Consider the following 22,840-nt stretch of genomic DNA (forward strand, 5'->3'; position numbering starts at 1 on the left):
GTAAGTTTTGAAATAAGGAAATATGAGAAATCCAACAGTTTTTTTTTTTTTTGGAGATGGAGTCTTGCTCTGTCACCCAGGATAGAGTGCAGTGGCGTGATCTCAGCTCATTGCAACCTTTGCCTCCCAGGTTCAGGCGATTCTCTTGCCTCAGCCTCCTGAGGACCTGGGATTACAGGTGCATGCCACCACGCCTGGCTAATTTTTCTATTTTTAGTAGAGACAGGGTTTCACCATGTTGGCCTGGCTGGTCTTGAACTCCTGACCTCAAGCGATCCACCAGCCTCAGCCTCCCAACTGTATTTCTTTTTCAAGATTGTTTTGGCTATTCTGGGTCTCTTGAATTCTACATGAATTTAAGATCAGTTGGCTAATTCGTAACATAGAAACCATCTTGAATTTTCATGGGCATTGCATTTATCACTTTGCTTCATGATGACACTTAAAAATGAATATGCAAGTTCATATTTATGTCATAAAATTTCACTTGAATAGCAATGTAGTCCTAAGTTTTCCTGTGAAACCATCAGAAAACTTAAAAGAACATACTGATTTTGGACATCACATATGAACACAGGGTTTCAGTTTGTTTAAAGACTTTATTTACAACAGATGTCACAGCATGTTAGTCATAAAAATCATCAGAATCATCGGTGTTATGGTTTCTAGGGCGTAAAGCAGCCTCAATTTCTGAGTTACTGTCGTCAGACTCATCCCAGAGGGCTGGAAAATAAAACCAGACAGTCATTTAACATTTCTGCACTCTGGTTAAGAGCTTACAAAACATCAGAGCACGGAAGGACTGGTTAAGCGGAGTGTCGGTCTGCAAAATGCCTAACAGGGACACCACATGATGTACCTGACCAGACACACCCAAATGCATGTCATACTGCACAAATTACACAAAGTGTGTCTTATGCACTGTTATGGAAAACAATTTGCAGACGACTTCCTTTTCCCTTCTGTTGTGCCCAACTCTTTATTACAGGATAGGAATTTAAAGTCAGTGTTACATGGAAGCAGGGTTCCCTGGTGTGCTGTATCAGCCTGATGCCGCCCCACTTCAGCTGTCCCTCCACTTTTATCTCCCACTCTTCTGTATGAGAGCAGAGAGAAGAAGGGAAAGACGTGACAGAGGAATAAGCAGAGATGGTTAGCCTGAGACAGGGCTTTGGTTCACATCGTTTACTTGAGAGGTGATCCCAGGAACCATGGAGACAGTGTAACAAGGAAGATAGGAAGCCAATGAAGGGTATGATGATGAGTGGGTGCCTGACAGTGAGTGGACAGGCAGGCCTCAGCCTGCTGGGGCCCCCTGAGAGACTGCAGAACTCTCCCCCAGATTGTTCCAGTGAAGAGCAAGGGAGCGGGGTTACTGATCCACCAACTTGCCTCTGTTGGTTGAGGGTTGCTCTCAATCCAGGGCATCAACTCCCTGGTACTCTGGGCTGCCTTGTGAGGGCTGAGCATGCTCCTGCAGCCAGAGAAAGCCCTCAGGTAGAGAGACACAGCTGCTCGGTGCAGGAAGCTGTAGGCGCGTCTGTGAATTGGAGCTGAGGTGCCCTGTGGGGGGTCTGGCAGGATGTGGTGGTGGAGTGCACCGTGTCTACTGCATCAACAATCCCCTAACTCTGTGGACACCCGCATGGCAACACCTGCCAGCTCTGTGCTGACTTCTCATATGTGACCCGATCTCATCCTCACACCAGTCTGGCAAGGTAAGTATTAATGTTTCCATTTCACTGAGCAAACAAATGGACGCTGAAGGGGTTAAGAAATTGGCCACAATCACTGCCTATGAGTAGCCAAGCTGGGAGTCCCACCCAAGTCATCTGACTCAAGCCCGTACTCTCCATCACAACCCACTGGGTACTTGTCTCCCCCACAGTAGGTAGCTGTCCTTCTAGAAGAGTGATTCACACTGGGGTGCTTGCTAAAAATGCAGATTCCTAGGCCTAGGTTCTACAGCAGCTCTGAATTAGTTTCCATCCTGCGTTAGCAAAGATGCTAACGCAGGTGCTAAATAAATAGTAGATATTTTTGTTATTGGCAGTAAAACTATTAATCGAATTATATCTTTAATTTAAGGTATAAGCAGTTTAAGAAGACAGGAGCTGAGAGAGCCCAAGCTGGGCAGGGGATATGCCACAGTGTTATGGTAGAAGGAAGGCGAGATTTTTCCTGTGAGCTGGGGGTTGAAGGATGAATAGGAGCTCACTGGGCTGAGGAGAAGGAACAACATGGACAAAGGCACAGAGGCATAGGTGCGGTACAGCTGAGAAAAGCTGGCTGTGGCTTGACCCAAACAGGGGACCTTGGGAGGAATAAGCTGCAGAGCAGAGCTGAGGCCTCCCAAGAATGGAGAAAGCTCAGACTACCCTGCAGGCACGGGGAGGCATTGGCAGTCCTTACACAGGAAGGTCGGGGCAAGCCAGGGTTTGGAGGCTGGTGGCCAGGTGAAGGACAGTCAAGAGCTGGGAGGAACTCGGTATGAGGAAACCAGTCAGAGTTACTCCAAGAGCCTGTCCAGTCATGAGCAATGGGTGCTTCCGACGATGGGGAGAGTCAAGAAACATTTTATCGGTAAAATACACGGTGCTGATAATTAATTAGACATGGAGGCCAGGATCCCCTGCAAATTCACACTTGCAAATTACAATGCTCTGCCCCTGAGGTCCATGGCACCTGTGTGGTCCTGTCTGTGAAGAACTGAGCCTCCAGAAGCCCTCAGGCTCCACCCCAGGGAGAACTGCAATGGCAGTCCCTGTGAGCATGCCTGCTTCAGGACTCACATGAGGGTGTAAACAACAAATGCATGTCACAGAGTTTTTTGGTTAAAACATAAAAAGAAAATCTGTTGTCCGATTATCTCTCTTACCATTAGATTTTAACTTGATCATGGGTTTCTTTCTGTTTTCATGCCTGCAAAATAAAGAAACAGTCTAAATTCTGGGAAAAATAAAAACCAAAAAAAAAAACAACAACAATGAAACTAGTATTTTCATAATGAATGCATTAGAGAAGGCGCACTTTGATTCACTGGAGGCCAGAACTTCACACTTACTTCCCAGAGTTTAAAAGTAAAGGGAAAATATCAGGATGCAGCGTGGCCTTGTTGGGAGGGTCGCTACTCAACAGCATTGCTCCCGTCCCGTGTGAGTCCCCTCGGCAGGTCTGCATGGCCCACCCCGCGCTGCTGAGCTGTGCCTGTGTAGGGCTATGTGTTCTTGGGGGAGGATGATCGCATGGGCCCCTGAGGCAGAGGACCGGTTTCCCTCAACAGTCTTCTGGAAGACACTGATGCATGAAGCTTTAGTGCCTTCAGGCAAGCTAAAAATGAAACACTGACAGTAGGGAATTCAGGATGTTGGTAAGGAAGTTAAAATACCGAGTCAAACCAGTGGCAGCAATACTAACAGCCTAAGAAAGGAGTTCAACACAAACACCTGGTAGAGGGCACCGCTAGTGTCCATGGCATCCAGGACCGAGTGACTTCTCGACTGAGGCCAATATGGCAAGAAAACTGGCTCCACGGATACGATTTCTCTGTGTGCCTTTTCAGGAGCTTTTGCAATTTTAATGAATTTAAAAGTCTCCCCAGGGAGTGGCACTTGAATGTTTTATGATGCTGAGATTCTTTAAGAATTGCCTGAATGGTCACAGGAGATGTTGGTAGAGAAACCATTCTTGGTGCATAGCTTGACGCTTTGCCCTACCCCACGTACCACCACCGCCCTTCTCAAGGCCGGGGCCTTGCTCTTCTGACAAAGGAAACGCTGCAAATATCTTTTCCTTCCCTTTGGGCCAAGTCTGGTTGACTTTTGGCTTAAAAATCTACCTTTTGCTATAATTTACTGTTTTTTCAGAACAACATGCTTCGCTAATGTATCGTTTTCTAGGCTTTCAGTGTTCCCTTTAAATTTAGTGCCTGTTTCTTTAATTGTCATGACTGAGTAGTGCTCACAGCCATTTCTCCATGAAGCATGGAAGACCCCCTACAAGCATCCGGAAAGGCCAGCAGCTGACTGACAGTCCTGGAGCTGCCAGGATTGTGGGGACCTGCCAGTGAGTTGAGCCTGCAAGAACCCGTTTTACAGAAAGTGACACACACATCACACACCCACTAAATGCAACCCGCAGGGATGTCTATTATTTCCCCACCTCCCCCTATCTGAGGACACTGGGCTAGGTGCTGCAGGAGAGGGTGGATTATAAAAATGCCAGGAGGGGTGGAAAGAGGCTAATTTGCCAGCCACGGTCCATATAAGAAGAGCCACAGGGGGAGCAGGAGAAATCTTTGCCAGCTGGGAGGACGAGAGCACTGTGGCAGGCGATTAGGGGAGCTGCAGGACCACAGAGGAAGCCAGGCACCTCCAAAGGCAGAGGCTTTCACAGGCCAGGACTGAGGAACAAGGTGTGGCAGCAGGGAGCCCCTGACACAGGAGAAAGGACACAGTGGCAGGTGAGCTCAGCTCCTTCCATCTCAGCAAATGGTACCCCAGACCCACTAGTCCCCCCAAGCCCCTCTCCAGTCTCCACTCCTCCTTCCTCCACACCCAGTCTGGCCCTCGGTCCTGCCAATTCCCCCACCTCCCCACAATACTTCCTGCAGTCCTCGCCAGTTCCCTGGGCACTGCCAGCACACTGGGCAACAAAACTATCAGCTCTTGCTTCTATCTCTGCAACAACTTCCTAACTGGTGACACGCACTCATCTTGTCCCCTACAATCCATTTCCCACTAGGCAATGAGAGTGAGCTTTCTGAAATGCAAATCTGGTCACTCCACTTCCTCGCTTAAAATTCTTCAATGCCTTTCCATTGATTTCTGCACAGGGACCTAAATCCCAAGCAGTGCCTCCAAGATGGATCCCCCAGGAGTGTCGTGCTGTCCTCCTGGAGTCTTCCCACTTCTGACTCCCTATCTTCACCACTGAGTCCTCATCAAGTTGCTGTTTCACATCCACTTGTGCAGCGAACAGATGTGCCACTCCTCCCCCTCTGAAATGCAAGCTCCATGCGGGCAGTGACCACACCTGTTTCAGCTCACCTGGGTAACACGGTGCACAGCACTTAACAGGTACTCAGTATGTTCACTTGGAATGAACAAGTGAACCTCACTAAGCATAGGGCCCTGCTTAAAGGTATTTGATCAATATTCAATTATATAATACTTGATTTACATATTTCTATTTAATATTGCACTTCAGAATCAAGTTCAAGTTTCTTTGGCTTCCCTGCTGGCAAAGAAAAAAAAAAAAAAAAAACCAGAAAAGCTAAAGCGGGGGGGGAAGGAGAAAGTCTCATGCACAAGGCTGTAAACACAAACAACATGAGAACCATCTATGCGAGTGTGTGCTAGTCGTCACTTAACTCATCAAAAGCAATCAGCCAGCAACGCTCAGTTCCACCACGGAGGTGACCCACTGAGCATTTCAGGGACCTCGCTTCTGCATGTGGCACTCTAGGAAAGAATGATTTCCTGAAGCCATGTCTCTATGAGGCCACTTGAACTTGCTTTTTCTGTTTGTCCTGTGGTTACACAGTGTGGCTTTGAGAACATTTAAGCCACAGGGAGCCAGTAAACATCCCAGTGAAATGTGAATTAATTGTGTAATGGTTCTTAATTGTCTGTGTTACTGGTTTTCTCACAGGAGACATGTTTCAGAGCTAAATGTGCGTGGTGCATGGTCTACCCACGGAGACGGGCAGAGTGTGCTTTTCAGTGTTTTGTTCTCCACTCTCATATCTAAGGGGCAATTATTTTTCCTTTCGGGAAAATCTCTGAAAGTCAATGTGACCCTGCAATTCATAGTTGATTTTTTTTTATTATACAGAATTCTTAGGGTCAACATTTTTTTCTCTAGGTCATGCCTAACATGTAAAGCTAAGGCAAGGCTGATGGAGAAGCCTGAGAACTTTCTGTGGTGTGCTGGACAGAGCCAACTACTTTGGTTACTAGAGTAGATCAAAGAAAAATAAAACTGCATTTCAGAAAGTAAAATAAATCAAAGAGTTAAGGTTGTAGGCCATGGGATACGGTCACCATGTGGTCTTATGTGCTCGGAATCTAACTGCCAAATCTTTGCTGAGAGTGTAGAAGTAACGTTTTCATCTTGTAAGGCAGAGGTTTTCTGTAAAGAACCAGAGAGTAAATAGTTCAGGCTTTGTGGGCCATACGGTCTGCCACAACTACTCAACTGTGTTTGTAGCACGAAAACAGCCATGGACAATTTGTAAACTAAAAGATGTGGCTGTATTCCAATTAAACTTCATGTATAGACACGGAAATTTGAATTTCATACAATTTTCACACGTCATAAAACATTATTCTTTTAATTTTCATCCAACCATTAAAAATGTGAAAACCACTCTTAGGCTGTATGGACCCAGGCAGGGGCCTGGGCATGGCCCAAGGGCCATTACTGTTGTAAAGAATTGCCTCACATGAGGCCCATGCTGCAAGTCAGAGAGCCTGCCTTTCCCCTGCACCGTGGCTCAGGGGCGACTCTTGGAACCCCAGAGGGTAGATGTGGTATTTTTTCCCTAGAAGTTTACAATTGGACTAGAGGTCCTACTTCAAAATAAACCATTTTCAGGCAAGACACTGCAGATGATTAACTGAGTAAATTAAAATATAACCATAGTCTCATTTGAATGGGACAACTGGCTGGGTGTGGTGGCTCACGCCTGTAAGCCCAGCACTTTGGGAGGCTGAGGCGGGTGATCGCCTGAGGTCAGGGGTTCGAGATCGGTCTGGTCAACATGGTGAAGCTCTGTCTCTACTAATAATATAAAAATTAGCCGGGCATGGTGGTACATGCCTGTAATCCCAGGTACTTGGGAGGCTGAGGCAGGAGAATCGCCTGAACCTGGGAGGCAGAGGTTGCCGTGAGCTGAGATCGCACCACTGCACTCCAGCCTGCGTGACAGAGCGAGACACCATCTCAAAAAAATTTAATTAATTAGTTTTAATTAATTAAAAAATAATGGGACAATTATCTCTGCAGAATTTCCCAGTAGCTTTGGTCATTTTTTCTCCCAGCTGTGCCAGGAATGCCCCATTCCCATTAGGGAGGTGTTCACTTGCTGCCGTTCTGCTGTGCTGACTTCACCACATCTCCCCCTCTACCTAGCCATTAAGCCATTTTATTTTGGATGCATTTTGGTAACTGCTTATAAATTCCCCTGCTATTGATAAACCAGATTAGGACAATGCTAATCAACATCACTTTTGTTCTCAACGTTGTTAAACTTAAGAAGTTAGGGCCAGCCAGGACTTCAACAGAACAGGTTTGATCTGAGAGCAGCCCTGGTACACAGTGAACACGCTACACATGGAGTCAGGATGACACAGTGTGCTATGGAAAACAGTAACAATTACGTGTCAGTTGTTCATTTTATATGAACAAAAGGCTAATGTAGCTAGAATTGGTCTACACAGTCAACATCAATACAAAGTTAGACAGTAAGGATGACTGACAATAGTAGGTTTTGCTTTGTGGAGCCAACAAGTAAAGACAAAAATGAGACACAGAATACCCAAGGCCAAGAAACCCACTATTCAATTAGAACAGGGCATTCACAGATTATCAATCCAGAGCCTTCACTGTACAGTGGTGGAGCCCAGAGAGGTTGAGGTTTGTGTCCTAAGACACATAGAGTGAGCCAGCAGCAGAGTAGAAGTGGAACAAAATGCTCCTCCCAGGACACTCCTACCAATGCACACCTGCCCCAAAGGGCCTCCTGAGCAGTAGTAAAACAGTAGGGCAAGGAGAACCTTGTCGCAGCATGTGCCTGGCTATGTGATCTGCTTTCAGAAGCTGAGACAGAATCAGCTCTGGGGCCAGAGAGACTCTGCTCACTCGTGATCCTGGGCAAGATCCCTACCTCTTCAAGCACCGGTTTTCCTGTCTGTGGAATGGGGACAGCAATGCCTTCCTGGAAGTGTTCTGAGAAGTTTGCAGACAATCCTGTGAGAGCCTGCAGAAAGCAGACTTCAGTAAGCAGTGCCACTGCACTGTCAGCACATGTGGATCAACAAAAGCATGTGCTCAGTTTGGTGATGTGCAGCCGTGGGTTCTAAGTGGAGGTGATGAGTACTTAGGCACAGGGGCCAAGGAATGGGAGGTTTGGGGACAGACGGAGAGAAGACAGGTCTGAGATGCATGAAGTTTCTTCCTCGAGGAACCGGTAAGTGGGTGCCCTTGAAATGGGAAGAGACAGGGCAACTGCCTCAGCCAGGCCTTCTAAGAGCAGGGGCAGAGCAAGGCATCGGATTCTGTGCTGGGGCTGCAGCAGCAAACAAGACAGACTCACTCGATGCCCTTGAGGTGCTCATGCTCCAGTGAGGAGACTGACACCAGAATAAATACCATGAAATGGGCTGAAAAGGCAACTGTGGGGTTGGCTGAGAACTGATGACAGTGGAATTGGGGGATGATGTTCCAGGCCTCCAGCATGTGCCAAGAGCTCTCATCAAGGTCAGGGCCCGAAGCCAGACACCTTTCCATCAGCAGACAAGACAGCAGCCAGGAAAGAACCCCAGTGAGACTCTGCAAGTGTGTTCACACAGGTCCTGCTTCCTGAAACTGGAGATGCATGAGCAGACGGCATATTCAGAGTCACCACCAGTCTCCCTTTGAAAATGTATGTGTCCACACACACACACACATTCACATACACACCCTCTCACACACACACTCTCTCTCTCACATACCCACACACTTATGCAGATAACTGTATGAAATGCATGATTCCCTGCAGCTCAAGTACATGATGCCATAGAGAAGTGAGGGAACTTGTACAGACTGACTTTTATTTAAAAAAAAAAACAAAACTAGAGTGAATGGTGCAGCTATATATCCATGCTTACTCACTCAGGAAGTGCAATGACTATCCAGCACTGGTGATTAAGAAACCCACTGCTAGGCACAGTGGCTCGCTTATAATCCCAGCACTTTGGGAGGCCGAGGAGAGAGGATCACCTGAACTCAGGAGTTCGAGACCAGCCTGGGCAACCTGGCGAAATGTCGTCTCTACCAAAAATATAAAAAATTAGCCGGGCTGTGGTCCCAGCTGCTTCGGAGGCTGAGGTGGGAGGATTGCTTGAGCCTGGGAGGCAAAGGTTGCAGCGAGCAGAGATCATGTCACTGCACTCCAGCCTGGGTGACAGAGCGAGACCCTGTCTCTAAATAAATAAATAAATGAAACGAAACCTGCTACACTGTGGGAGGGAGGGTACTGGGAAGGGTACTGGGAAATGGCTTCTATCCCTGCACTACAGATGATAACAGAAATAGCTAGGGAGACCACAGGAGGGGCATGCTGTACAGCCAGGTCTCTGCTTAGGAAACTTTCAGAAGGTTGAGTTGAGCCTTGAAAAATCTAGGCCTTAACCAGGTAAAAGAGTGGAGCAGGAGCATTCCACTAAAAGCCAGGGACATGAAATAGTGGGTCATATGAGGGCATGACATGCGGTCTGGTTGTTAACTTTCTTGAGCAGGGGGACAAGGGGAGCTGGCTGGTAAAGGTGTGCAGACTGCCCGTGCTTGACAGGGGTGCAGGCAACAAGGGCCCCCTGAGAGATTTGTGGCAGCAAAGGTGGGTGTCAGATACTCATTCCTGGCCAGAGCCGGAGCAGGGGGTGGAAATTTAAAGAAAAGAACAGAGAGAAAGCCTCATGCTAGTAAGACATTGACTCAATGTCATGGTCAATATCTTTTTTTTTTTTTTTGAGACGGAGTTTTGCTCTGTCACCCAGGCTGGAGTGTAGTGGCACGATCTTGGTTTGCTGCAAACTGCCTCCTGGGTTCAAACGATTCTCCTGCCTCAGCCCCCTGAGTAGCTGTGATTACAGGCACCTGCTACCATGTCCAGGTGGCATTTTTAGTAGAGATGGTGTTTTGCCATGTTGGCCATGCTGGTCTTGAACTCCTGACCTCAGGTGGTCCACTCACCTCAGCCTCTCAAAGTGCTGGGATTACAGGTGTGAACCACTGCACCCAGCCATCATTTGTTTTTGTTTGTTTGTTTTTTTGAGACGGAGTCTTGCTCTGTCGCCCAGGCTGGAGTGTAGTGGCCGAATCTCTGCTCACTGCAAGCTCCGCCTCCCGGGTTTACGCCATTCTCCTGCCTCAGCCTCCCGAGTAACTGGGACTACAGGCGCCCGCCACCTCGCCCGGCTAGTTTTTTGTATTTTTTAGTAGAGACGGGGTTTCACCGTGTTAGCCAGGATGGTCTCGATCTCCTGACCTTGTGATCCGCCCGTCTCAGCCTCCCAAAGTGCTGGGATTACAGGCTTGAGCCACCGCGCCCGGCTGTCATTTTTTTTTTTTTTGAAACAGAGTCTTGCTCTGTTGCCCAGATGAGTGCAGTGGTACAATTTCGGCTCACTGCAAGTTCTGCTTCCCAGGCTCATGCAATTCTCCTGCCTCAGCCTCCCAAGTAGCTGGGATTACAGGTGCACACCACCACACCTGGCTAATTTTTTTTTTGTATTTTTAGTAAAGATAGGGATTCACCATGTTGGCCAAGCTGGTCTCGAACTCCTGACCTCAAGTGATTTGCCTGCCTTGGCCTCCCAAAGTGCTGGGATTACAGGTGTGCGCCACTGTGCCTGGCCTGTCATATCATTTTTTAAAAAAGAAAAAATAGCCATGGCCTATTAACAAATATACCCAAGTTATTGTGACTTTGAGGCCTCACCAATTGAGTGTGGCAATAAGACTCAGAGGGTCCTGCCAGGAGCACTATCTATGATGTCCAGGATAAGGAGGAATGGCTCCCGGCAGGAAGTGTCCTTCCAGTTCTGAAGTCTAATTAGCAGGCTGAAAATAGCGAATTTATGAGAAGACATGGTCTTTAGACTCCAAATTCTAAAATTTTAAGTAATTTTTGACTGCTACCGGAAATCAGTATTACAATTTCTAAAGCAGCAATTTCAGCTGGAACGTTCCTCAAAACAAACATATGTTTCTGAAAAACAGAAGGCAAAAAATAATCCAGAAAGAAAAAAATCCCAATGACTGTGCCAACAAATCTCTGTAAACACTAATTTTAGGTTTTAAAGGTCTACCAGTAATTTAACAAAGTCTGAGCGCCCCCTGATGGTTAATCAGGGGTCCTACAGAAGACGCCACTTTTAGCTACCTGAGGTCAACTTGTTAACTTTTCTCTTCAAATAATCAAGCAAGTCATTGTTCTTATTTGCTTTGTGCAGAAAAAACAAAGTATGTAAGCTTGTGATAAGAAATGTGACATATTTAGGAAGCTGCCAATTCAGTGGAATTTAACAACGGAGATGTGCCTAACCCAAGACAGAGAAGAGTGCTTTAATATGAGAACCTAAAGGACTTCCAGGAAAAACTCATTTTTATTTCACTGGACTATTGGTTCCTTATAATCTTTATGTTATCCTGGGGAAAACGGCACAGTGACCAGGCAAAGACAGAAAATGCCACCGCCCCCACCAGAGCATCAGCTGCAGGCTGGCGCCCTCCACTGGCCGTTCTGGTGGCTGCAAGGCTGGCACAGAATGCCACCCATGGTGGCCCTGCCAGGGAACAGTGGCTGGGTGACTTCTGCTACCTTTCCCCCAGGCAATTATGCTGCAAGCACACACCCTTTCCTTTTGGTAAAACATTATCTGGTCCAACCAGTAAGCTGAAGTTACAAGGCAGGAACCAGCAAGCTAAGGGCAGGCTGTTAAAATATACTCTCCATTCAACAAATGGATCCGGGAGAGTGAAAACCACTTGCTGGGGAAGGTAAAGCGAGACAATGTTTGCAGAGGAGAGGAAGCTCTGGCATGCACCCCTGAACAAAAGGGAACAAGTGGTCTTTACTTGGAGAACGGCTTCCTATTAGGACTCACTCCTTCGTACATTATGCCTTTCATCCCCACTCAACCACAAAATGATTTTGCTGAAGCAAATACAATGGTAGAAAAAGATTTACACTGAAAGAATCTTTAATAATAAACTGTTGCCAATCTGCCTACTTGCCCGTGATTTATAATACAATAAACATCGGATTCTATTACGGCTCATGCACTGAAGCTGCTGCTCTGAAAAACGGCATATGAAAGCACCCGAACCCCACCACCATCACAATGAAATGAGCATGTATAAATGTGCTAAGAGTATCTCTTTGCATCTTTTATAGCTTGTGTGTATTAATCTGTAACGCTTATTAAGAAAGTCATTGCTATGCAAAGCAGCACCCAATCCCTTTCTCTGGCTTTTCAACAGGAGTGCACTGTTTAGCCAATAGGACGGACCCTCTGGCCCTCATTCTGCATTCATCACAGGCAACATTTGCACAATGTATCTCTCAAAGGCGGCTGAAAAGAAGGCCTTAATACTCATGTAAACAACTGCAAACCAATTACTTAATGAATCAGGCCCACACATAATGAGGTGCAGACAAAGAGCTATAAATGCATTTTTGCGCCCAAGCCGCTGCTTTAAAGTAAAATCCCTCAGCTGTAGTTTGGGCTTAACTAGCACATCATAATTATTGTCTCTAGGACATCAGAGGAAGCCATTTTTTTTTTTTAGGTCCAGCGGGTTTTTTTTTTTTTTTTTTTTTTTCTGAGGTTGCTCATCAGCTCACTGACAAAATAGAGCAAAGAAGAATTTTAAAAGTGCTACAGCAGCACTGCACTGTTATGTTTATTCTCAAGTACCGGGTTTCGAGACCACTTGTAAAAGCAATAAAGCACAAGGAGTGACTGCAGTAAGTGGGATCCTTAAATGTAAGCCCCTAAGAAATTTCAGTGAATCCAGCACAAACAGCAAAACCGGAGCTCTCCAAAGCCCAGGGTGGCGTATTGACAGCACCAAACCCAGCACAAGAACCAAACTGTGACAAACAGCACGCCAAATCTACGTACTCTGGGCCCAGACCTTTTTCATCACTGGATTATTATCAAGTGCCTAGAACCAAGAGTTCCTTGAAGGCCTTTTTGTGTTTTTTTTTTTTTTTTTTGCTTGTTTTCTTAAAGGGGATGATGAGATTGCTTGTAATTTATTAGGAAATTCATTTCATACAGAAATAATACTAGCAACAAAAGGCCTCTGCCTCAATTTGAAGGAGGAAAAAAGTTTGATTTTAGTTTAGTGAAATATAGACAAGATGTGAAATTATTAGGCTGAGAAATGTTCTACAAAATCCAATTGCTTTCTCAATGTCTTCAAACATTTCCTAAAGAACCTATGTAAAGACTGTTGAGGAAGAACTGGGTTTTTTAGTGCCTCTATATATTATTAAGCCAAATGGTAACATTCGGCCCTGAAAACTATCTGTAGAATTTACTGTCTTTTAAAATTTCTTTTAGGAGACCTAGAACTTGAATTTATAATATAATCGTAATAACATAATACTTTTAACACTCTTCCTGTCCCGTTTACCTCCCATTTCCTTCAAAAATATGGATGAAAACTCAGGCATTAAAAATAATAACTTCTGGTAATTAAATGAGTTATCTCCCTAAAACTGAACTTGTCAAGTTTCTAAAACCCATAATTTTAGAAATTCAGTCTCATTTTAATATACTCCAGGTTCTAAAAACATTGTATTGTTTTATAAAATATGAATAAAAATAGGATTTTTTTATTTAAAAAATTCGACATTCCTGGCTCAAATTATTTTCTCTTATGGAACATTGTATGTTATACTAGAAATGTAAAGTTCCTGTTCTAAAATTTCATCACAGACAAGCAGTTAATTCAAATGTAATATAATCATCTGAAGGACACCTTTTCAATGCTGTTCCAAAAGGAAAGCTGCTATGCCATTTTAAATAATATTTAGCTCAAAGCGAAAGAGCAAGGTATTTCATCAGATGACTGCTGACATCCCATCTATAAATTCTAAGTGACCTGAAGCTGCTGTGATTAGTATTTTATGTGAATGACAAATTCAGCACACAACTCTCTTAGCACTGCTCAAAAAACTTACAAGAAGTGAGTGCTACAGTTTGACAAATGTGAAGAGATAAATTTTGTTCTTTATGGAAAATAAGCAAGAAAGTATTAGAAAAGGAAAGAATAATCTAGCCTGAACACTTGGTTAAAAAAAAAGAGAAAAATAAAAATGAATATCCAGCAATTACTAGTTTACATATTAGCCATCACAAAAAGAAGAAACATGCCACTTTATTTCTTTTAAGGCCTGATGTTTTCTCTCTGCCCTTTTTTCTGACAACCTCCATTGTGTGGTCTCTAAGCAGTCCTACTGCGAGCAGCTGTAGACGCTAATTTGTGGTTCACTGAGGTGTCAATTGAGTCTTAAACCAAGGAAACAACAGCTGCAAAACAATACTTGGCTCTGGTGCAAATATTTTCAAAGGTAGACTAAAGTTTCAACTGTTATTTTAGATAAACAAAAACCCAAACCATAACCCTCCAAGTCACACAACAAAATAATATGCAGCTAGAGTTTAATTCATTGCATTGTGACATTTCTCATCTTGTTGCTGCTATTCAGAAAGGCTTTCACAACTTTACCTTGACAAAGGACTTCCTTCACTAGATGAAAAACTAGCTTCCGACGTAATTTTGTTAGCTGTCTTTGTCTCAAATGCACGGCTGCCAATATTCAAACCTGTGATAAGCGTAAACATGGAGAGTGAGGGTTAGCTGTCATGCAGCCACGGGACAAAATGAATAAAGTGGCCTCACAGTAAGTTTGGTGAAACAAACGCCAGCAGAGGAAGAATCTGTTCAAGCCACAGAAGGCAAGGGAGCTTCTGAGGCAGAGAATGAAATGCTGGTAGAATATTGAAAGGGAGTAGGCCGCTTTCCTGTGATACCTAAACAGTAGCCACAAAAAGTGAAAACTGAAATCATCCAAAGAGTTCAATTTTAAATGACCAAGATGCACATGTAGGCATATGGATCTCTACTGTGTCACAAAGCACTGGATAATTCCCATTGTTATAACATACGAGCAGCAAACCAGGGCTCAGAAATAATTGAGATCCGTGGATAAGTTACCCACCTTATCCGCTCTTAAGCCCCTCTGTAAAATCCTCTATTTTCCATCCCATAGAGGAGAAAGAATCTCCACTGAAAATCATCAAGGCCACTCTTTACCAGCCTCAAAAGGTTGAGGAGGAGGATGCACTCCACCTCTTTCTCTGGAGCCAGAGACTTGGATATTCCCACAATGCCCCCAGTTTTTGCAGGGCAACCCCTGACCTTTGCCTTCTGGGAGTTCTCAGCCTTGGATATTTCTGCTACAGGTCTGCTTCTTAATTGGCAGTCACAATCAGAGACACAGCATGCATGCATGGGCATCTGTGCAAAAAGCATTTGCTGAGTTTCTAACCTGGAACCTGCCTGCTTGCATGTACACTCTGCAGCAAAGTGATTATTTTAGAAATGTGTCCACATTCAGCCCAAAGAGGGTGTCCACATGCTTACCAGGAGGAGGTCTTTTCAGACATGAAAACTAAGGCTCGAGATTTAAGAGGCTTTCCTCAGGACAGGTCCAAAGACTCAGAAGTAAATGAAACATGCATTGCTTCTTCATTAGATTTGGGGTGGGCTCCTTGAGTGCAGAGTGCACCACCACCTCCCATCCCTGCTACTTCTAACACTTTGAAGCTGCCCTACACCCTCCAGTCCACTTTCTGTTTTTCTTTTTTTTTCTTTTTTTGAGACGGAGTCTCGCTCTGTCGCTTGGGCTGGAGTGCAGTGGCCGGATCTCAGCTCACTGCAAGCTCCGCCTCCCGGGTTTACGCCATTCTCCTGCCTCAGCCTCCTGAGTAGCTGGGACTACAGGCGCCCGCCACCTCGCCCGGCTAGTTTTTTGTATTTTTTAGTAGAGACGGGGTTTCACAGTGTTAGCCAGGATGGTCTCGATCTCCTGACCTCGTGATCCGCCCGTCTCGGCCTCCCAAAGTGCTGGGATTACAGGCTTGAGCCACCGTGCCCGGCTCACTTTCTGTTTTTCTTTGGGACTCAGATAAGTCCTTAGGATCAGAATGAGAGTAAGGGTAAAAGACAACACACAGCCAAAGGATCTGACCACAATGACAGTGATGGCAAACACAGGCAGGAGCACTTTGAGTATGGGGCAAGGGAAATGAATTTAGGGGTGCCTGACTATATAACCTAGAGTGTCATTTCATTTATGAATAAATTAATAAAAATGCATTAAGTACTAGGTTATTAATAGTACCATAATCCATAATTTCAGATACACATCCAAGGGATTACAACTTATATGTCAAATTTACTCATCTTTTTTTTGTTTTTTGAGACAGGGTCTGGCTCTGTCACCCAGACGGGAGTGCAGTGGCGCGACCTTAGCTCACTGCAACCTCTGCCTCCTGGGTTCAAGCCATTCTCCTGCCTCAGCCTCCTGAGTAGCTGAAGCGCCTGTCACATGTCTAGCTAATTTTTGTATTTTTAGTAGAGACAGGGTTTCACCATATTGGCCAGGCTGGTCTTAAACTCCTGACCTCAGGTGATCCGCCTGCCTTGGCCTCCCAAAGTGCTGGGATTACAGGTGTGAGCCACAGTGCCCAGCCAAATTTACTTATCTTTTGCACTTGTCCAATTAACTACTGAAAATAACACTTACCAGAAACAGATGTGTGGAGTCACTTTCCAAAGTATGTGTGTCATTTATCCAGCTGAAAGGCTCTGAGCAAGGTGTTACTCTCCTGGGGACTCATTTGTAAAATAGGAGTGTTGAATACATTCTTTCTAATATCCCTCTGGATTCCAATTCCATGACTCAAATGTGAAGACGGTCATGGAAAGCAAACAGTTAAGAGTTTGCAAGTTATGACAGTCTCCATCAGGACAGAGGCCCTGTTTTATAATTCAATAAACTACAATGTCTTATGTTCAAATCACCCCTACCACCACAATGACTGGCTCTCCTAGGGGGCTTTTCATTGTCAGGCACTGTGCTGGGCACTTAACATGCAGTGGCTCACCAAATCCTCAAAACCACCAAAATAACTGAATTTTGTGCCGCAACTGACTTTAACTACTAATATTATCTAGGAAATAGCTCTCCAAACACAGCTAAGTCTGATGGACCGTAAGTATGTCCCTCGAAAATATCTGTCTGAAAAAGACATTTTTTGTTTTATTTTTTAGATAGGGTCTTGCTCTGTTGCCCAGTGCAGTGGTGTGATCATAGCTTGCTGCAGCCTCAAACTTCTGGGCTCAAGTGATCCTCCTGCCTTATTAGTCTCTTAAGTAGCTGGTAGTGTAGGAACATGCTAACATGTGTGGCTAAGTTTTAAATTTTTTGTAAAAACAGTGTCTTGCTATATTGCCCAGGCTGGTCTTGGGACTCCTGGCCTCAAGCACCTCTCTCACCTTGGCCTACCAAAATGCTGGGATTACAGGCATGAGCCACTGTGCCTGGCTGAAGAAGACATCCTTGAGACAACCAGGAAATCTGAATATGGACCGGGAATTACATGCTATTTAGAAATCACTGTTCATTCTGCTAGGTGAAATTATGGCATGGTGGCTAAGAAAGCCATTAATGTGGATTTCCTTCTGTATTCATCCATTTACTCTCACAAAGGAAATTGAGGTAACTTATGCTTTAAAAACTGGTGTAATGAAAGGAAAACCACTGAAAATAACAGATGTACAATAACAAAGTATAAAAAAACAAAACTATAATTAAAACAAAATCCTAGATTGAAGGAACTATAACTAAGTTTAAAATTTAGCTTTCCTGACTGGGCATGGTGGCTCACACCTGTAATCCCAACTCCTCGAGAGACCAAGGCAGGCAGACAGCTTGAGTCCAGGAGTTTGAGACCAGCCTGAGCAACATGGCAAAACCCTATCTCACAAAAAAATACAAAAATTAGCTGAATGTGGTGGTGTGCACCTGTAGTCCCAGCTACTTGGGAGGCTGAGGTGGGACGATTGCTTGAGACTGGTAGGTTGAGGCTTCAGTAAGCCATCATGCCACTGCACTCCAGCCTGGGAGACAGAGCAAGACCCTGTCTCAAAAACAAACAAACAAACAAACAAACAAACAAACAAACAAACAAACAAACAAAATATAGCATTCCTGGGATTTATAATCCTTTCAGTAAAATAACTAAAAATCCCCCAACATTCTGGTGAGGGAAAGCAGCCCAGTACAACACTGCCCATTGAATGACAAAGACACTAGCAGTCGTGGGGAAGAGAAGGAATTTGGGTGTGTCTTCCCAGGGTCACTGATGACAAGTCACTATGATGACATGCTTGGCAGAATCCAGGGCCTGGGAGGGCCACTGCCGTGCTGGCCAGCACACGTCTAGGACACAACAAAAGGGCTTTTCCACATGTCCGTTTGCCAAGGATAAAAAAAGTACTAGCTCATTCTGTCCTGGTGACAGCTTGTTACAGAGCAAACTCCAGAAACCTTCATAAAGAATAACCACCCTTCCCTGAACACAGCCCTGCCTGCCACTTTGGGCCCCTGGACACTGCCATCTGCCCTTACTTACCTGACAAGTGTGACACAGAAGCATCTGCCTTTTGAAACCTGTTTTCAGTTTGATTTGTATTATCCTGAAGGGTAGCCTTCTTCAGCAACTGGTAGGCTTCTGTTTCTATTGATTACAGAAAAACACAGAAATACCACATTTTTTACTGCCCAGAAAGCAGCTTTTAAAATTCTTCCTACGACATGAACACTTCTCAAATGCATGCAAATTATTATTTTTTGAACTGTCACGTTTTAGACATTCTGAAAATAAAAACAATTTAGTTGAAACCAGGTTTCAAGACTCAAAGACAAAATGTATGAGTTCATTTGAGGCAGCCAAATTCTAGTCTGTGGGTCTGTGGATAGGTTCACCATCACAGTAAAACAGTTTCACTTCCCTCTGGGCCTTGTAGAGGCAGCTACAGGAATGAACCAGAAGAGAAAGCCAGCCTTCCTAGGTTGCCAGGTCACTCAGAAACTCTCTTTGCTCCGGCTCTTGGGCTCTCACACTCAAGTGCAGGGGCTCTGGGACAGGGCTGGGGGGATGGGGAGAGGGTCAAGAAGTGTGGTGACAGCTGGATGAGTTCAGAGTCCCACAGCTGAGGAAATCTAACCAAGTCTTGCCACGGGGAAGGAGCGAGAATGGGTTTGCAGAGAGCAAAGCCAGGCATCCACAGGGATCAGTGGCAGCCTGTACATGCTCATGTTCATAGGCTGCTCTTGGCCATGCAGTGCTTCTAATGGCATCTGCTATAAGTGAAATTGGGGAAGACTGTTGGGAAAAACAGTAAACAAAAATACATAAAGAACCTGAGTGACACAACCTTCCCCATTACTCTAAGTTTCAAGAGCACCCAGATGAAATACAGGATGAAAAATCAGAGTTTCAGCACAAACATAACAAAACAGCATCCATGTCTACATCTTCAACGTAACACAAAAGGAGTCCCACTGTCAATGCCAGGGGCTGGCAACAGGTTGGATTCCTGCTTTCGCTGGCTTCAAGGACTTAACCATGAGACCCTATTACTGGATTAAAACTATCATCACACTGAAGAATAAAAACACAACTTGCCTTGCCCTACTGAAAATCAGTCAAGATAAAAATGAGTAATTAAAATGAACATTATACTTTGGAATATTAAATACTATATAATTAAAATACGTACAGATCAGGGATTCTTCACTCTGAAGATAATAAATTCTAAGGCAACACTTTTTTAACATTGCTGGATTGTGAAATCAGTTTAGATCATTGAAACTAGTATTTTGAAAAATCTAATAAAGAAAACATCAGAAACAGTGCATACAGATGGGAAAGTGCTGTTTTGTGTAATGTGTGTGGGGGGGGGCGGGGGGCTGGGATGAAAGTGTTTCCTGGTGAGGCTGGTCACACTGTCCTAGGATGGCTCCAATGGGATGGTGTCGTGATGCCCTTTGGCTAATCCTAATATCCGCGTTACTTCAAATACACCGTAAGGTAACTGTGAAAGAGGGACAATATTAATAAAACCAAAGACAGAGTGTCTGAATTCTAAAGGTAAGGAATCAGTGTAAAAGAGGTAAAAATGCCCTGTTTTGTTTTTATTTTATAAAAATCAACCAAAAAGTTTTTCAGCTCTCAGGATACAACTCCAGATCTTAATGACCACATGTTATTTTTACATTCAATTAAACTTATTTCGCCAAGGAAAAGATAGCAAAGATGGGAACTTAAAAAAAAAAAGGAGCAGCTTCTTGATAAACAAAGCCTCCTGGCCACTGGAAGCTGGAGTTACGTACTGCAAATTCATTTCTCCATTGTCGGAAGGCAAATCACTTGACTCCAGTGAGACGGTGCTCCTGCTTCTCAGAAACCAGGAAAACGTGTCACTGGCAGTCAGAAGGGGATTTCTGTGAGAAGTATCAAGCTAGTAGTCCTGAGGTAATTTCAGATTTGGGGGGGATTTAGCATTCTGCTCAAACAGAAGAAGGGCTGATAGTATTACTGGTTTGAGGTTAGCAAGGGAGGAAACTGCCAATGTGAAGTGAAATCACTTCTAGCAACAAGGCACCATTTTGATACTCTGGAATAGATGAGCCCTTTCTATGTTCCACACTTTCCATCTGGTCCCCCTCCCTTCCTTCCTGAAGAGTGTGAGCTCAGGAGCTTTTGGCTAACCACCCATCCTGAGATGGCTCCCTCTCCTGCCCCATTCAACCAGAGCCCACCACTTCCCAATCACCTCACTGGTGTTTCATCCTTAAGCCTCTGTGGCCTTTCTCCAAGCAGAGTCACCGAAGCCCACCTGGGTAGTTTTTATTTGGGATGCAGCTGCCCTGACCTGAGTCATAAAGGACAGGCAAGATCAGGCTGAGGACTGCTGGGCACATCTCTCACCGCCAATCCCAGTGCGCACTCCCTCCAATGGTTTAAAGGCAAAGTGAAGTTTAAAAGGTACAAAGATGAAGTGCATTCACCTAGAGGAATGACACTCACTGAAGCAGGACCACAGATGTCAAAGCAGGAGAGGGCAGAGAGCCTAGCACTGTTGCCGCCCAACTGAGGATCAGATCCACCAGAGCTGGAGTCGCTCTCCCTATGCATCACCCCCCTATTTAGTCAGAATTGTTGCCCAAAACTATTTATGAAAGTCTGAGAGATGATCTACATAGGAAAAACAAAATTAATAAGGGTTGGTTAAAACAAATTAGAAGTGGTTAAAGGATACATAGTCTGCATAGAACAAGGCTGGAGAATGGAAGGAAAGTTCAGGTATTGCAAACAGACTGGACAGGGTGGGCATTGTGGATGCAGATGCCTCTGGGGCCAAGCAAGTATCTCCAAGAATTGACTATGGCCAGGCAGGAACAGCAGGAAGCGCCTGCCCTGTAGCAGGCAAGGAGGCACATGACTTGTCCATAGAGCACAGCTGCTCCTTGGCTCCAGCCAATTGCTGCCTGGTGGGAAGGTGGGCCTGGTCTTGCCAGACTTCTGCCTTTTCTTTCTTCTTTTTAAAAATAAAACACTGCACAGACAAAACAGAACATATTTGTAGCCTCAAAACTAGATGGTAGTGAGCAACTTTTTGTGTTCACTGAAAGTGGTACAAGAACACTTAGGGAAAAACTGCAGCCAAATAATACAAGCTAGATATCAGGAAAAGCTTTCTTATTGAAAAGGTTGTTGGAACATGTTATCCAGGGAGGATGCATCAGCTGTATGAAGATTTTTAAGGGGCTGTCTATATCAAACAGACCAGGTTTCAGACTCTGGAGGCAAGAGTGTATTTTTTTTTTTAGGAGTTCTCAAACAAATCAGACATCCTCCTGAAACAGCACAGAAGACTTGGCTGGGATGCTAGTTTCATGAAGCAAGAGTGTAAAGCTATAGACATGAGGTTTGTGGTAACTCAGGCCCAGGATTTTTTAGAAGAAACACAGTGATGAACCAAGCAGTTAAAAGCTCCACTTTGTTGCTGCTCTGCAAATTCATAGTTACTAAATGAATGAACAAATAAAGGAGCAAAAGTAACGAATCAAGAAGTTCAAATTAGTCTGTTACAAACAAGGTAGGGACAAAATCAATATATTTCCAAGGGAAAAAGATTTTCGTTTTCTCAGCTGCAAGTAAACTGTAAGTCTGAAAATGTGAGGATTGGGTGTTTGCTTTAATGGTTTCACTTTCTAGCCTGACTTAGAAATCCAGGGAAACACTTCCTCCCATTAGTAAAGTTAAACTCTCAGAAAATATTGAGTAGTGAAAATGCTCAGATTAAACAAACATTTCTAAAGAATACAATCACTTTCAGTTGGAATGTTCTGATACCCACAGAAACAAACACACATGCATGCTCAAGCTTTCAGTTCTGAATCTTTGTTCAAGCACTGATTATATATTCAAATCTGTGTCAAGACTTATTTTAAAAAGTAGAAAATATTGTAGTTTAAAATGTAAGGCAAGGCAAGGGGGTCATCCCATGCAGTCTATAGCTCCAGAAGGTGAAAATCTATCCTTGCCTATTAACTCTTGACTGATGACATGAGATAAATGTATTTTCCCTTACTTTGTTACATAAGCTGCCTGAACCCAATCATCTATCTTTCTGCAAAGTGCTGAAGGATCGCTGAGACTGTTTTTTTTTTCTTTTTGATATGCGTTTTGTGCCTGGAAAAAAGAAACAGCTACAGAAAGAAAGTGAAAACATGCTGAATAAAGAGGTGGGAGAGAGATGATGCTGAGGAGAGGAGAAAGAAAAAGCCTCAACTTCTTATCTTTTTTCCTCTTTTATATGCAAATGTACACCTGCTAAAATACTTCTAAATCTACAAATAAAAAGAAAATATCTGATGAACAAGTGCTTTTAACACCCCATTACAAGAGCCAGACAAACACAT

The 22,840-nt window shown here is 44.3% G+C and overlaps 1 protein-coding gene across 4 annotated transcripts in view; it reads right to left on the minus strand.

Annotated features, from left to right (window-relative positions):
* Positions 1 to 583: 583 nt before the first annotated feature.
* The window catches only part of KIZ (kizuna centrosomal protein), a 122,584-nt gene continuing 100,327 nt past the window's right edge, over positions 584 to 22,840 (minus strand). For 2 of the 4 annotated variants that reach the window (XM_010369107.1, XM_010369106.2), the window contains 4 exons: positions 18,483 to 18,587; positions 14,509 to 14,605; positions 2,879 to 2,922; positions 584 to 723 (listed from right to left, as the gene is read on the minus strand). In XM_010369107.1, coding sequence (XP_010367409.1) covers positions 626 to 723; positions 2,879 to 2,922; positions 14,509 to 14,605; positions 18,483 to 18,587 — 344 coding nt within the window. In that variant the 3' untranslated portion in view covers positions 584 to 625. The remainder of the gene's footprint in view (positions 724 to 2,878; positions 2,923 to 14,508; positions 14,606 to 18,482; positions 18,588 to 22,840) is intronic. The other 2 variants (XM_030914896.1, XM_010369108.2) reach the window with 1 other exon arrangement.

This window comes from Rhinopithecus roxellana, chromosome 13, assembly GCF_007565055.1.
Source record: "Rhinopithecus roxellana isolate Shanxi Qingling chromosome 13, ASM756505v1, whole genome shotgun sequence".
Lineage (NCBI taxonomy): Eukaryota > Metazoa > Chordata > Mammalia > Primates > Cercopithecidae > Rhinopithecus > Rhinopithecus roxellana.